We start from the raw sequence: 17,177 nt of genomic DNA on the forward strand, positions 1-17,177 counted from the left end.
TATAATCTTATATATATATATATATATATATATATATATATATATATATATATATATATATATATAATCTCCAGGCAATTACCGAACAATCTTCACGCGAGAACTGAGCTAATTGATATGTCAAATTACAACAATTAGTAGTATGTAGTCATTTAATTTGGTGTTTGTTTCCAGTGCAATCCCAATTTTTTATTTTTTGTTTTTTATGTTGGGCAGATGGTCTCAGATTGCAGCAAGATTGCCAGGAAGAACAGACAACTAGATTAAGAATATGTGAAATTCTTCAATCAAGAAGAAGTTGAGGCAAAAGGGGATTGACTCCAACACTCACAAGACATTATCATAGGTGGAAAACGATCAAGAAAACGCGTCGGCGGCTAGAAGAATGGAATTGCTTCCCATGAATCCTGCGAACTTTCTCTAATGAAATCTGAACACAATTCCCAGTCCCACCAATTTGATAAATAGGTTTGTCACACATGTATGAAACGTGCTTTACTACAGAGTACTATCAGCTTGTAATCTATAAGATTAGGGGGTTATGTATGAAGTTGGTCACAAATCGAAGTGCATGATCTGCCATTCTATTTACCTCTTCAAATGTTATGTATTAAAATAATAGATTTTAGCTTCTTTTTTTTCTCTTACATTATTATATGATATGACTACTTTAACCAATTAAGAAACACAAATTTTGTTTTCAAAAAAAAAGAACACTAATTTAAAAATACACATTGGACATTAGTTTTATTGCGCAAAGCACGTTGATAACTAGTACGTTTATAAAGTTAAAAGTTAAAACTATACTTTATAAATAGAAACTTAAAATTTTAGAAATTAAAATTAATAAAATCTATGACGAATAAATTTAAACTAATACGTGAAGATTCTTATAATTCATTAGTACAAGTGTAAGATTCTTTGTAAAATAAATTTTACAAACATGTAAAGTAAATTTAAATAACTACAATCTTAGCCTATAGGTTTAATTTTGAAAAAAAAAAAAAGTAATGTGGATTTACTCCAGACTGGCTTAGCTCGTTACGTTGCATATTACATGGAGGCGGACACGGTTCCACAACATAATTTGTCATCCTGGCATGGCCCTATATATTGGATCATGTCATGCCCTCCCAAACACAATAACCTTTGAGTTGGGCAAATTATTGTATAGACCATGGTTCACACAATTGTGTGAACCATGAATATCAGGTACATTTTTAATATATTAAAGATACATTATTTTTGTATGGAAGGTACATTATTTTTGTACTGAAAATACAATATATAAAATAATGTATCCTTAGTATATTAAAAATGTACTTTCAAAAAATGTACCTTACGTACATAAATAATGTACCTTAATATATTAAAAATGTATTTTTTATTTATGGTCCACACAATTGTGTAGACCATGATCCATGCAATAATAATTGCTTTGAGTTGTGCCTAGGCTTGCCAATGGGGTTAAGCTCATGCCAATCCTTATAACCTTAAGCACACATTAGTATCTCTAGTAGTAGATGAGAAGTAGATACTTAAAATTTTTACCTAAAAAAAGAGTGAGTCAAGTACAATATGAAGATAGATTCATATGATTCAAAATTGATTCATTATCATATCCAAACCGAATCTTTGTTTATGGCTTTACAATGGACCATGTTTGATAAAATAGTTAGCTTATCAGTCAATTTTGAGTTATTTGATCACTGTTAATTATTTGGCTTAGTTAAAAAATAATATAAATGTTTGGTTAATTAGCTTTTTGTAACTCTAAAATGTTAAAATTCAAAAAGTTGTTCAAAACAACTTTTTCAATTAGCTTTTTGAGAAAAGAAATTAGAGTGTGTTTGGTTCGTACATGGGAATCGGAATCGGAATGAGTATCAAATACTTGGTAATGGTAATGAGTTTTAGTGAAAGTATTTTGCATGTTTGGCAGTAGGGTGGAATGGAAATGATTATTAATAATGTTGTTTGGTTATGTATGATCCAATAATGGGAATAAAGATTTTAAAAATACAAGAACACAAAATAAAGACAACTGAATCTAATATAAAGACATCCAAAACATCAATATGAATAAAAAAAATAAAGACAAAAATCTAAAAGCGCCTCACTCCTTTTGATACGATATTTCCCTTCAAGTTCCAGCATAAACAATTCCCTTTGATGCTTGCATATGCCAATATTCCATGACTATGAACAAAAGTCATGGTCAAACACTAACTCACGTTGGGTTATTGTTAAAAAAATTGGTCTTTAATCACGGACAATTGTTTCTCCCAAGTCATCCATCTTGATGGACTGAAGGTGTTAGCTCTAGACAAGGATGGACAAGATTGTGTTGCGACTACCGATGTCGTCTACAAAGAGGTTTTCAATAATGTGTAAATATAATCGATGATATTATGTTTTTTTTTTCAAAATGACAAAATTGCTATATATCTAGACAAAAATATATCCTTTATACAAATGAATTAGGATAGCAATTGATTACTATAACTAAGTTGCTAGAGAACGAGCACATTTGCCCAATTTATAAATGATGGATATCATACTAAGTCTGGGCCATATGGACCGACCCAAGAGAGCGACGAGATTAAGGAAGCCCAAGAAAGATGTACAGAACGGAGCAACCCAAGAGTTTGTCAAGGATTGGGCCTGTTATTCTCAATATAATTAGAATTGGACTCAATATGTCTAGTACAATAGGATTAGGTCTCATTATGTAACTAAGACTCTCAATATGAGATAGTCTAGAGTTCTTATTCCTTGTAGGGTTCTAAGCTCAAAATATGTATAAATAGACCCTTCACATAAAGGAATGGGACGACTCTCAATATTGACCAACAATATTCTTCAGTACAACATTCCTATATTTTCGCCATATATTTTTCCTATATTTTTCATATATTCTCGTCATTTTAACGATAGTGTTGGCCTGCCGTTAACTGCCCAAAAGTCATAAAACTAACATTGGCGCCGTCTGTGGGGATCGATACGAAAAGTTTACGTTCGTTCCTCAAACCTAAGACACACGATCGAAACCCTAATCATGGGGAGCACTCAACGTGGCACCCATAATGGCCGACCCATTCGAGATCTGCGAGAAACTCTCAACCGCCCTACCTCTCTCATGATGTCCAGTCGGTCAGTGCTCCTAAGGGAATGTGTCAATCTAGAAAATCCTCGAGAAGAAGGGGGAGATCCATCCCAGCACACTCTTACCGATCACTGGCATCCCATAGACCCAACCAATCGAACTTCCTCTAACTGTAGTGGAGGCCACTGAGCACCTCCTGGGAGTCTTGCAGTGCGACTTCATACTGAGAGGCGAGTCCCCACTGGACCCCCCTCATCAATATCATTCTGACAGAGCATACAACAGGGACAGACCAACCGAGGAAACGCAAGAATCGGACTCACCCAGAGAACATCGCCGCACGATCTCAATCCTCAACCGCCTAGGATCTTCAGGCAAACGACCCCCCACCGCACGACATAGACAAGACAATCCAACAGTTGAATGACCGCGACGGAAAACAAGGCTCAATCCCCAACAGCGAGCGAAAGCCGCTCAAATGGCATTCCTCCGCGCGCAGGAATGACAAGGAGAGGAGCGTAATAGAGAAGGCTCTCCAGATGGCCTGGTAGAAAGTTGTGGTGAGACCCCCGACCTCCATATGTAGACTAAGGGTAAAAAGGACCGACCGGCCACTCGGTCTCCGCTGTCCACCAACCTATTCACCATAGAAATCCAAGAATATCGCACACCAAGAGACTTTGAATGCCCGGCGATGCCCGCCTTTAACGGGACAGGCAACCCTAATGACCACTTGATCAGCTTTCGAACAGGGATGAGGATGATAGGAGCAGAAGATCCTATGTAACGCCATGCCTTCTTCTCAACACTAAGTGGGGCAGCGCAGCAATGGTTCATGTCACTACCACCCCAATCTATCAATTGTCTCAAGACCCTAGCAAAAACGTTTTTAACGCACTTCGCTGGAAACATAAGAGGCAAAAAATACTCCAAGGCCTTAACTTCAGTACAACAAAAAGAGTCAGAGAGATTGGAAAAATTTCTAAAGCGATGGCAAGAACAAATGCAGATAGCAGAGGACTTGGACAATCGAGCAACGCTAACATTGTTCATGGAAGCATTAAGGTCTGGGGATCTACTCACTAGCCTGCGAAGAAAAAACCCCAAGACCTAAGCCCAAGCCATCCAGTGGGCCCATAAATACGCAGATGCAGAGGAAGCCTTGCGACAAAAAAAGGAAGAGGAAAGAAGAACGACCCTGCGAAGATATAAGAACACATTTGGGTGATCAACCGTCGGAAAAGAGAAATAAACCAAGTGTCCACAAGGAACACATCAACCACTATTACAAAGCGATCCCCGAACTAGGGTCCCAACCAGCGTGTAGGGTAAAATTACCCCGCTATACATCGGCCACGAGCCGACCACTACCACCCGTCTCACAGCCAATCAACCGGTCGCTGTATATGAAACCGGCAGCTAGGGGACCTAAATATTGTCGCTACCCCCACCTGAAAGCAGGTCACACCACCGAAGAATGCACCACTCTACAAAAGGAGATCGGAAACCTCATCCATAAAGGAAGACATGCCACTCCCTCAAACCAGTGGTCACGACAACCCACAGAGCCAGCCGAAGATCCCGTCCATAGAGGAAGACAGGCCACTCGCCCCAACCAGTGGTCACGACAACCCACGCAACTAGCTGAGGATCCCATCCATAGAGGGAGACCGGCCACTCGCCCTAACCAGTGGTCGCTACTACCCACGCAACTAGCAAGGGACACTATCCCTACTGAAGAAAAAACAGAACCCTCACTGGAAAGTCCCAGTTGGCGAGACAACGACTACAAAGAACAGGAAGACTGAAATTGGAAACACAAGCCCATAATTCGCTAGGAAAGCAAGACCTACAAATCCAAACCAAGAAGACACATTCAGAATTCAAGGCGGCTCAAGAAACACTATTAATTTGGAAAAATAATCTCGCATGTAAATGCATTCAAAAGCCACAACAAGGAGGAAAGATTGATGGTCAATCGCACCCTGGTAGTCCTGCCACTCTCTAAGACAGGCACCACAGAAAGACAATAGGGAGCGTCACACGACGATGACCTCCAATATACATAAAATCATCCAGAGTAAAGCAATCAAACTAATAGAGACAACATACCTCCAACATCAACAAACCACCTCAAATGCCCTCTAAATTCCGGTAGTTAGTTTGGGCAAACTGCGCAGGTAGTGTAACACCCCAGATTTTCAAGATACTTAAAACTTATAAAATAAAGGTGAAATCTCATTAAATCCCAAAACATAATACAAGAGTGCGGGGTGCTATGCCACACCTGAGCTAGAGAACTCAGGTGCACAGGCTAACTATCTAATATCCTTAGTAATGTAAATGCATAAACATGGCACGCAGGCCGGAAGGGAAACTATATACTTCTACGCTCCAAGTTCTAGCGCGCTCCAGTGACTTATGCTTCTGTGCCTGAAAGCCAAATATATCTGTTCAGCGAGAGATGCTGGTAACCCACTCCAACGCGTTGAAATACAATACATATAGAGATATATATAGATATACGAAAACCATTTTGAAGCATGGAGATATATCCTACGAGACTCTAGCTTTTAAAACCGGGAATGACTCGACAGATAAGGCTAGACACAAGCAACAGTTATAATCAAGCGTATACAATCCACAACAGGCAAGACAGATAAAGCTGATCACGAATAATAATCATAACCCATCATACACAATCCCTAGCATAAATCCCATAGTCAAATCCCCCAATATACTCATAAACACAACTCATCCATATCTCATCAAATAGCACACTTTGTTGGCGCCACAGGACCAATCGCATGCCCATACATGAGGGTCAGCGCATATAGCTCTGACACGGCCCCGCAGCACCCTGCCCCGTCTCACATTACGGAGGAGCCGATCGCAACCGGCTGATGGACCTTTGTCCTACATAATATTTATATACCTGACCGGTCTTTACCAGCCTGGTTAACAGTTGAGATGGTTCTCAGCCCATTCAACTGCCCGTATAGTGGACCTTTGTCCTATATAATATTTATATACCTGACCGGTCTCTACCAGCCTGGTTAACAGCCGGTATGGTTCTCAGCCCATCCGACTGCCCGTATAGTGGAACTTAGTCCTATATAATATTTATATACCTGACCGGTCTCTACCAGCCTGGTTAACAGCCGGTATGGTTCTCAGCCCATCCGACTGCCCGTATAGCCCGATTGATCTCAACCAACTCGGGGTTACACACACACATAACATATAGCAAGTACATGCAACCCACATTAACATGTTGGGAAGGGGGAGAAAACGTATAACAAAACCTATGCGTGATCCCTCACATACTAAGAATAGTCCTAAGGGGTTCATGATTCTTCCACCTAGGTCAACGGGATACCAATTCAACTAGCATGCAATATAATAGACCCATAACCTACGAACGGTACCCGAAATATCAAACTAGACATAGGCACGATAAACGGAGTCCGTTGGGACACCACGGGGAACGGGGGAACATCAAACGGGGAAGCCGGGATCCCAAGGTGGGATAATTTCCAGCGGGTAGCCGGTGGGTGGGGGGCCACCCGCCGGATAATACTGTTCCGGGCAGCGGGTCGCCGGCGGGCAGCTGCCCGCCCGCCGGCCACCCGCTGCCGGGCGGTGTTTCTCGGCCGTGGGTAGGTGGCGGGTCCCCTACCCCCCACTGACTCTTTTCATCACTTTACGCCCCGGGAACCGTTGTGGAACCCGAAACCATGCTTAGACACTTTACAACGCAATTAACGATAACACGCAGACAATTAACAAATCAAATACAAGAAACGAACGGCACATAACCTATCATGCTTTTCTAAATATAATCAACACCCAAACATGCGATTTCCCCACCCGATAATCCAAGAATAAGATCATACGATACAACCTAGGGTTCTAATCACTTTTATATCAACAAGAATACGGTTCGTCTTCTAATTGCAAGATTCGGTAAGAATAACACATAAACATCAAGAGCATCACACAATTATCAAGAACAACACATAATCATCAAGAACTTCATATAATCATCAAGAATCTCTCAATATCAAGATTATCAAGATCCCTCATGGGATCATCACGTCAAACATCAATAATCATCATCATATCTCGCCAATACACAATAATATGGGGGAAACCCTAAGGGGGAATCATAGCTATGAAAATAGGTTTTGTTGAGACATGGGTTACCTCTTGGCCTTAATTAATTCCTTGGCTATGAAGGGTCTTTCTTTAAGCTTTCTTGCTTTCTTGATTTCTTCTAGGGGGATTCTTGGAGCTCTTCGGGGAGGTGGGGCGTTATTCTTGTGGGGGTTTCTAGGTGCCTCTTAAGTCCCCTATTTATATATTTAGGTGTCCTAGTTAGGAACTAATATTATGGGCTTGCTAGTTCTATTTCTTTTGGGACTAAGGATTGGGTTTAGGGGTAAGGGCCCGTGGACTATGGTGGGCCTTCCTAATTAATTACTGTGATTTAATTCTTTCTTTTGGGTAATTGATTAAATGATTTAATTGATCTTAGGGGTCGTAACACGGGGTGTTACAGGTAGGCTGGTCACCTCAACTGGTCATCCAGACTAGTCATCCTAACTCGTCACCCCGACTGGTCATCTTGGTGAACCAGTCATCCTAACTCGTCTTCCCAACACTCAGTGGTCGACTCATCCTCTCACCACTTCTCGGTGGCCGACGGACCTCCCCACCACTCAGTGGTCGACTCATCTTCTCACCACTTCTCAATGGCAGACGGATCTTCCCACCTCTCAACGGTCGACTCGTCTTCCCACCACTCGGTGGTCGACAGACCTTCCCACCTTTCAGTGGTCGTCACGCATGGAGTAGGAATCAGATTATAGTGAAACAAGTGCATATAACTGCCGGAGTAAAGAACCTGGCAATATCATATAACGGGGAGTCTAATAGATAATGGGGAGTTATGGCTGAAGGTTTTAGCGTAGAGTCTAGAGGTTATATGAATGAAATCTGGTCGGTATAGGGTATAGGGCTATAGGGCATAGGGCCAAGTCTAGGAGTCATCAAGGTATAGAAAATGGTTAGTAGAAAGTAGTCAAATGGAGTATGGGATATCGAAATAGAGAACGGGCGACATTCTCAAAAGCCAATGACGGAGTGGCATACTGACAAGGAACGGGCGACGTTCTCAAAAAGCATTCGGCAATTGGGCATACTAACAGAGAACGGGTGATGTTCTCAAAAATCTGTTGGGCGTATTGACTGAGAACGGGAGATGTTCTCAAAAAATCTTTGGCGGTTGGGTGTACTGGCTGAGAACGGGATACGTTCTCAAATGCCTTTGGTGGATGGGCATACTGACAGAGAACGGGAGATGTTCTCAAAAGTCTTTGGTGGATGGGCATACTAACAGAGAACGGGAGACGTTCTCAAAAGTCTTTGGTGGATGAGCATACTGACAAAGAACGGGAGACGTTCTCAAAAGTTTTTGGTAGATGGGCATACTGACTGAGAACGAGAGACGTTCTAAAAAATCTTTGGCGGTTGGGCGTATTGGCTGAGAACGGGAGACGTTCTAAAAAATTTTTGGCGATTGGGCGTACTGGCTGAGAACGGGAGACGTTCTCAAAAGTCTTTAGTGGATGATCATACTGACAAAGAACGGGAGACGCTCTTAATAGTCTTTGGTAGATGGGCATACTGACAAAGAACGTGAGACGTTCTCAAAAATCTTCGGCGGTTGGGCGTACTGGCTGAGAACGGGAGACGTTCTCAAAAATCTTTGGAAGTTGGGCATACTGGCTGAGAACGGGAGACGTTCTCAAAACTCTTTGGCGGTAGGGCGTACTGGCTAAGAGTGGGAGATGTTCTCAAAAATCTTTGGCGGTTGGGCGTACTGTCTAAGAACGGGAGATGTTCTAAAAAATCTTTGACGAACGGGCGACGTTCACAAAAATCGTTGGCGGTTGGGCGTATGGGCATACTGACTAAGAACGGGTGACGTTCTCAAAATATTTGGAGGATGGGCATACTGAATGAATGAGATAAACTTGAGAACTAGACACGTTCTCAAACATATTTGGCGGATGGACATACTAGATGGATGGAACTGGATAAAGCTGGAAATAACATACACAAAACAAAAGAGTAGAAAAAGAACAGGAAAGGAAAACAAGCTGAATAGAAATTGACACTACAACTCCCAGTTGTACCAAAAATTAAAAAAAAAAAAAAAATTGCTACACATTATCTAAGAAGCAGGATCACAGCTGGAAGCATCCCCTTGCTCGACCCCATCCTGGCAACCACTATCATCAGCTCTTGGCCCTACACAATCCAAAAGACATGTCAGCAATAGAAAGGTCAGCCAGCAAAATCATTAGAAAGGTCAGCCAGCATATGAAGATCGACGGTCGAGTCCAGATAATCATCATCCAGAGGAATCTCTCACTGCTCACTTAAGCCCTGCGACATTCCAGAACCTGGAAAAAGAAGGGCCAGGAGTATGTTGTGACCTAGACAAATGAATAAAGTACACCGTGCGTAGTATTGAGTTGGAAGAAGCAAGAAATAGATAAACGGCTTGAAAAAGACTAACTGATTGAGAGATGTCTGATAGAAAAAAGCAGAAGAACCACCATCTGACAACAAAAAAAAGAAAAGAAAAACACCACTCGGGCTGACCGACCAGTCACAATGGCGACCGATTGGTCAGCCACGACCCGTGAAGTATCAGTCCCCCAAATGTCGATGACAACTGAGCTGTCACTCAACTCCAAAATCAAGTTCAAAAAAGAAAAAAAAAATGAGAAAATGATATTGAAACTATTTATGGAGTTTCTGTAAGTTTTTGGGGGGAATCCCATGGAAACGTACTCTCACCCTTGAGGGTTTCTGGTCATCATAGTTGAGATATAATGATATGATCCAAATTTGATTTGATTTTCTTGGCTAAATGTGGGTTGAGGAGAAAGGGCGCGGCTTTGCTTAGTTTAATTTTGGGACACACAATCTTTGCATAATCTGAAACATGTGAAACAAAGAAAGGGCATGGAGAAAAGAAAAAAAAATGAAAACTCCATTGTCGACTACTCGACTCCTACTACAACAAACAACACTGGCCAAACAACAACCAAGAAGATGACTTACCCGCAGCTGTGACTGTTGATGCCGCCCGGAAAAAAGGCAAAATGGAAGGAGAGCGCCAGACCGTTGATGGCGTCCATTGATTCAGGTAGTTTTCCGTAGAGAGGAGAAAGGTAGTGAGTTATCTAGGCTGGGAAAATATGAAACTCCATTATCAACTTTTACTTGCCTGGATATGTTCCTTTCGCAAAGACTGCCCTTTGCGTAAGTCAGTGTACATATAATCACCACTGACCTCCTTCCTTTACACTGCTACCGACATGGGCATATATACAATGCATATACACACACGATTAACCATCACCATACCTATACATTCAAATTGCTTTGCAGGAGAGGATGTTTTATAAACACAAAGTATACATGCGAGGACCACGGGTCACTTCGCCGATGCTGATATATTTGTAGTGTCCACTGGTCACTCATCATCTGTTATCACTGATACGTCGGACACCTCTATGATTTCCCCTCGCCGAATATCACATACAGAGAAATAGTCATGCATGCTTTACCATAAAAAAAAAAAAAAAGGAGAGGAATGACGCGAGAGGATGCAGAGATGAATTTTGTTCGAAGACTTGGTTGGTTCTCACAGGCTTTTATGGATTTTAGTGCTTTGCATTTGTTTTCTCAATACTCTGGCTTTGTCCCAACACTGACAAGCAAGATTTGACTATGGAGAAACTGGATTTAAATAAGGCTTGACCCTCCTTTTGCTTAGCTTTGATTTTCCTTTACCCACATGGGGCACACCGCACACACGTATATGTATGTATAAATATATGCACTACTGTAAGTATGAAGCAAACCCACAATGTGTACATTTATTACATTTATGACTTATGAGAAGAGCTACAAGCACTTGAACTTTCTCATCATTTCCTATTCATAATGACGTTGTCATTATTATTATTACTTTATTATTATTACTAGTAATTCACCCGCGCGATGCACGGGAAAAATTATGTTATTATAAATATAAATAAAAAATAGAAAAACTAAAGTATTTTAAATTATTTAATATAATAATATTTTTGAGCTTCCATTGGTCAAGTATTTATTATTTTTATAGAATACAAAATTACAATTAAAATTAAAATTATAATTATAATTTTGTATGGTTAATATAATCTCTAATTATGTGCATATTCAAATAAACTTATAGAGAATTTACATAATTACATTGATTTATTCTTAATTGTATTTCATCTATATTATAATTTTCACAATACGAATAATAACTAAGATAATTACATTTGGAAAGCAAATTTTAAATTTTGTATGTGTAAATTTAAACTCTAATTGAACACATTTTTTATATGATTATATAATATATAGCTATTTTATTTTTCAAAAGTATTTTTTATATGATTATATAATATATAGCTATTTTATTTTTTAAATGTTGTGCTTTTTTTTTTTTTTATAATAAAGGATGTTGTGGCATTAATTGTAACGGTGGATGATGGTGGAAGTAGTAGTGGTGGCGGCAATGATACCATACAATTAGATATGAGTGAACAAGACCAAATGCTACAATTGCGTGAGGACATCGCAAATGCACTCTGGGCAAATTATAATCATTGATGGTGTAATCAATTTTATTTGCAATGTTTTGTAATCACATCTCGTCACGAACAACTTATTTTAAATTATTGCAATTAATATGTTTTCTAATGACATTTTAATTTGTCACGAAATAACTTATAAATATATGTATGTAGTATATTTTTAATTTAGTAAATGGAGAATATGATTTCGAAAATAAGTACAGGTAAACAAGTTTTCAACTTCAGTTTTCGAAAACAGAGAATTGAAGACAGAGAATTGAAAACAGAGAATAGAAAACAGAGAATTGAAAATAGAGAATTATTTTCTGTTAGTAAACAGGCCCTAATTATTTCCCAAACCATATAGCTTTATTATATAAAGGATTACTTTATCATTATTATTGCTTTATTATTATTACTAGTATTTGACCCGTGCGATGCACGGGATGTTATTTAAACAGTTTTAGTTGTGTGTATTTTATGTTAAGATTTGTGTGATATATTGGGGAATACAGTGCCAAAACGTAGGAAAATTGTGTCTTACTAATAGTTGCAAGGTGTTGGTAATATAAAAACAATACATTACAAAATTACAAATTATTGAAAACTTCATGATATACAACATTAGTGGTTGATGTAGTAGTTGCACTTGAGTCTTTTACAATCAGTATTTTCAAACCGTCTGGATTATTAACCCGAGATGCAGCTACGTACAACTGACCGTGTACAAAAACCGGTTTCTTTAGTATTAACCCTACATGACTCAACGTTTGGCCTTGACTTTTGTTTATGGTCATCGCATATGAAAGCATCAATGGGAATTGCCTTCGTTGAAACATGAACGGCAATCTTGGATCCGAGGGTGACATTGACATTCGGGGTATTAACACTTTTGTACCTTTGTTGGGGCCAGTGAGAAGCTCGCCTTCAATAACATGGTCTGCTAACTTTGTGATTATCAACCGAGTTCCATTGCACAACCCAAGAGAATGGTCAATATTTCTCATTAGCATTACTGGTGAGCCAATTTTCAAATTCAGTGTATGATTTGGTAGACCCGACACACGAATGCTGTTTAGGAATTCCGGGGTGTGTACATCTCCAAGTATACCATTATCACCGTCGGCTTTGCATACTGCGTCTGAACTATAGTAGGACCTGCTTTCGGCATCATGCAACTCAGTCATATATTCATTAACTGCGTTGACAACGTCCAGTGTTGGTGCAAGTATAGCACGACCTATCAGATGCTCGGGGTCAGTGTTTCCAACTGCAAACATTGGAAATGTACTTTCCACAATTGCTTTAATGTTGTCACCCCCGGATGATACTAACATGTGATTAGGTATTTGAACCCCTGCGAATCCGTCATTCCTCCCACCAAGCTTTCCATCGCCGATATAGGCAATCCAGTTAGCAAACTCTTTTAATGCCTGCCGGTTCACACCATTGTTTACCGAACTTAGCCTTAGGTTTTTAGTCAATCTTAAAACTTTGCAAGTATCCCATAAATATGATGAATTTATAGCGGACGAAACAATGTCTTGACGTGTACCTTTTGGAACTACTGGAAGAATTTGGCGGAAATCTCCACCCAGGACCACTGTTTTACCACCAAACGTCTTCATTTCACTGTTAGGGTCAACAAAACGCAACAAATCTTGCATGGTTCGATCTAACGCTTCAAAGCAATGTTTGTGCATCATGGGAGCTTCATCCCAAATTATCAAACTCGTTTTTATCAACAATTCAGCCAAGTCGCTACCTTGTTTAATGTTACATGTAGAGTCCTCATTTATTGCAATAGGTATTGCAAATCTCGAGTGAGCTGTTCGGCCACCTGGTAACAACAAAGAAGCTATGCCACTTGATGCGACATTTAAAACGATCTGGCCTTTGCACCGAACTGAAGCAGATAATGCTCTCCATAAAAAACTCTTTCCTGTCCCACCGTATCAATATACAAAAAATAATCCACCTTTATTGGTTGAAATATCTTGCATAACAGTATCAAAAATGAGACCCTGTTTTTCTGTTAGTTTGACACACATCAGTTCAGAACCTGCCTTCAATTGTTCTGAATTGTAATTCAGTTCTTCAAACACCAATCGATTTTGAAACAACCTTGTATTATCGGTACTTGGTGTGGGCATCGGAGGAAAGTCTTTTAAAGACTTGTTCTGTTGCCCCAACAGGTTTTCCAATTCCAATAATCCAAAGTTCTTTTTCTCTTCCTCTGTTAAGACCAAATCTGTTACAATAGCAACATCCAAATTGTTATACTTATAACATAACAAAATTGTTGAAAAGTATATTGTAAAAAAAAAGATATTTTACCTTGTTGTTTTAATATTCTTCTTTGATAGTGTTGAGCATCTTCACACAGATGTTGCCAAACTTGATTCCAAACATTTTCGGGTCTAATAATTGAGGATGATGTTAGTAAAACAACAAATAGCTTCCTCAATGAATGTGCAGTTGACCAGTAGCTTGCCTCATTTATAGCATCAACGTACTCTTTATCGTCGTCTAGCAATCCATGCGCATAACACGCATCTCTAAAGGTCAAGTACTCAAAACCGTTAACTGTCCTAATATCTTTGAAACTTTTTGGACCACGGACTATGTTCAATAGACATCTCAAATAATATATTTCACCTGAAGCTGGAGGTACATAGAATATTCGACCAATTGAGGATCTATTTGTCTTTCTTGGATGCCATTCACAGATGTCTTTTTTCCAAACAAATTTGGTAGGCATCTCAATGTAAGTCAACAAACTCGCTTCTTTGAAATTCTGGTTGGCTAAAAACCATGCATTAAACATGCTTTGACCAACGGTTTCTCTATTGAGTACATTATCAATGTTATCATGGTCTTGGAAAACAACTGATTGGCAATCAGGCAAGTGGAAGCTTAATCGCACAACCAGGGGAGTCCTATACTGGACTTCAAAACTAAACAATCTCCAGGCTGCTTCGCATGCAGATACGTATCTGCAATCATAGTACATGTTTATCTCATCCACAATCTCATTACCCGCTTCATCCATCGAAGTCTTATAAAACTCAGCAGTTACACGGTCATTGCCCTTATTTACGTACTTGAAGAGGTACTTGATTGACCTAGATTGGTTACACCACTCTACACTAATTTGAGATTTGTATTTCAAAAGCAAGTACCGATTATGTGGTACAACATATCTATTATCCAACTCTATTCCATTCTTTTTTATTGTCCTCTTATCATCCCTTCTTCGATACAACAGGTAACCATCTTGGTCAAAATGTGATGCATCAATGTATCTTTTTGGAAAATGCTTTGAACACTTGCCATTTTCCATGCACGGGGATTTAGTCCTTGCAGCACCGCATGGGCCGTGGAGCATGAATTCTTCGACAGCTTTGTAATACTCAATGTCTGAACGCTTGTCGGGAATCTCGGCTGAAATGATCGTGTCCATAAAAGCCGGGTTGGCAAAGTCGTTAGTCGCTTGTAGGAACAGTAATATGTGCGCATGTGGAAGACCACGTTTTTGAAATTCAATTGTGTATATTACTGTCAGAAAAACATTCATATTGTTAGATAGAAGTATTATAATAATAATTATTATTATGCTAAAAATGACAATTATAAGCTCATGCAGTACGCACCTGCCTTTACACGACCAAATAGTTTTCCATTCTTTATTTCTTTAATTAAACAGTCTAGCTTCAATTTGAAAACACGGCAGACAATGTCGGGACGATCTTCAGCTTTCAAGTTTCTTTTCTGCAAGAATCGTTGTATCTCTGGCCATTTAGGATTACATGTAAAAGTAATAAACAGATTTGGATAACCTATGAATCTGCAAATTGCCATGGCGTCTTGATAGTTCTGTATCATGTATCTTGCTCCTCCAGTGAAACTTGATGGTAATATTATTCTTTTCCCTTGAGAGCTGGGTTGAACTTCACCGCGAGTCAACGCATCAGACAAACCTTTGTACACCTCACACCTCAGAGCTTTTTGATTTAACCTAATATAGAGCAACCTCGAAGATTCAACCATAGTATAAGCATCAACCAAGAATTGTTGGAATAACCTTCTGCCATACATTATTGTTGAGATCTCATTTAATCTTTCGTGTATACGGAACGCGAAGTACTCTCTTTGTGAAACACTCTTTCTTGAAAAATCTCGTTTTGTACCAAGTGTTGCAAAATGTATATCTTCTCGAAAACCATCCTCCCCGTATGGAAATAAGATTGCGTATTGCAATGGTAAATAGGCCAGGTTTAATTCATTTATTCGTTTCAGTCCTCCAGACCTACACTTGACCACAATATCCCGTTGACCCATGTAAGGGTCTATATCTCCAACAATGAGTGCAGCAACCTCGGAAGTAGTTGGTAACGCATAAGTCCTGGCATCTTTAGTCCTCTTTCCTATTAATCTCATTCTGATTTGACTTTGAGGATTAGACTCCAGAAACGACTTGGCCATTCGGAATGACTTAACCAACACGTTGTGTTCATCTAGAACTTGCTTAATGTCATTTACTACCTCACTATGCAACGCAGAACCATTGTTTTCGGCACTAAAAAAGGAAGAATAAATAATATAAGATACTTTGTATTAATCCATGATATACCAAAAATATTGCAGTAACACAAAATAGTATACCTCAAAGAGTTTAAGCGATTTTCTATCTCATTCTCTGTATCGTGAATGTATAATTGGGCAAATTTCGGTTGAATGCCATGTGAAGGTAATAAGCTTCCAATCCGATGAAAATTTTGACCATTGATACGGAATATCGGAGGCGATGTTCCGTTGTTAATAGTTCTATCTATTTTTCCACCCATCGACGTAAAGCAAAACATGTTGTTATATGACCTTATATTCTTTAAAAAACATTTGTTTTTATCGTTTGATGTAAAGAATAGCTCATATAGCTTTTGAGGAGGCTTTGTCATAAACGACAACTTTATTTTACCATTTACACAACACGCAGAGTATTTTGGACTTTCACATGACTTTGAATTGCTTGACCGTTCATTGTACCAAAAAATTGAATTACAATGCTCGCAAAGATACTCTGGATCACCTAGATCGAAATAAAAATCTAAAAAAAATATATATATTAGTTAGCGCGATAATGTATTTTACTGTAGTCCAAATATAATACGTTTTTGTCCTGCCACATTTCATATGAACTCACCATTAACTGAGGGCATATTGTCATGTAACGGTTCAACAACTTCCTGAAAATCTGGTAACAAATTGCGGTACTGCTCGATTCTTTCACTCTCTGGCTCTACCAGGACTCTTTTCATATTATTGTCATTTGTAATGCAACAATTACTTTCCATACCTAAACGAACAATATCCAATTGTACTTAATT

At 39.2% G+C, this 17,177-nt stretch overlaps 1 protein-coding gene and 1 long non-coding RNA gene across 2 annotated transcripts; both read right to left on the reverse strand.

Moving 5' to 3' along the window:
- Positions 1-347: 347 nt before the first annotated feature.
- LOC109184386 lies at positions 348-13,707 on the reverse strand. Its single transcript, XR_002054767.1, has 3 exons — positions 13,698-13,707; positions 491-629; positions 348-430 (listed from the first exon to the last, which is right to left on the reverse strand). It is a non-coding gene; the product is annotated as an uncharacterized LOC109184386 (long non-coding RNA).
- A 38-nt stretch (positions 13,708-13,745) lies between these two features.
- LOC109184353 lies at positions 13,746-16,637 on the reverse strand. Its single transcript, XM_019334348.1, has 4 exons — positions 16,456-16,637; positions 15,444-16,369; positions 14,128-15,348; positions 13,746-14,041 (listed from the first exon to the last, which is right to left on the reverse strand). The coding sequence occupies exons 1-4, from the start codon at positions 16,635-16,637 to the stop codon at positions 13,746-13,748; spliced, it is 2,625 nt and encodes an 874-aa protein (XP_019189893.1).
- Positions 16,638-17,177: the final 540 nt, after the last annotated feature.

The sequence above is a fragment of the Ipomoea nil genome, unplaced genomic scaffold (genome assembly GCF_001879475.1).
Source record: "Ipomoea nil cultivar Tokyo-kokei standard unplaced genomic scaffold, Asagao_1.1 scaffold1259, whole genome shotgun sequence".
Lineage (NCBI taxonomy): Eukaryota > Viridiplantae > Streptophyta > Magnoliopsida > Solanales > Convolvulaceae > Ipomoea > Ipomoea nil.

Excerpts from the sequence above, each read along its gene's own strand:
- LOC109184353 (XM_019334348.1), bottom strand. The coding sequence starts at position 16,637 with ATGGGTGGAAAAATAGATAGAACTATTAACAACGGAACATCGCCTCCG. Across the intron at positions 16,370-16,455 it reads AATCGCTTAAACTCTTTGAG|TGCCGAAAACAATGGTTCTG; the intron begins GTATACTATTTT and ends TTCCTTTTTTAG. Across the intron at positions 14,042-14,127 it reads AAGAATATTAAAACAACAAG|ATTTGGTCTTAACAGAGGAA; the intron begins GTAAAATATCTT and ends CTATTGTAACAG.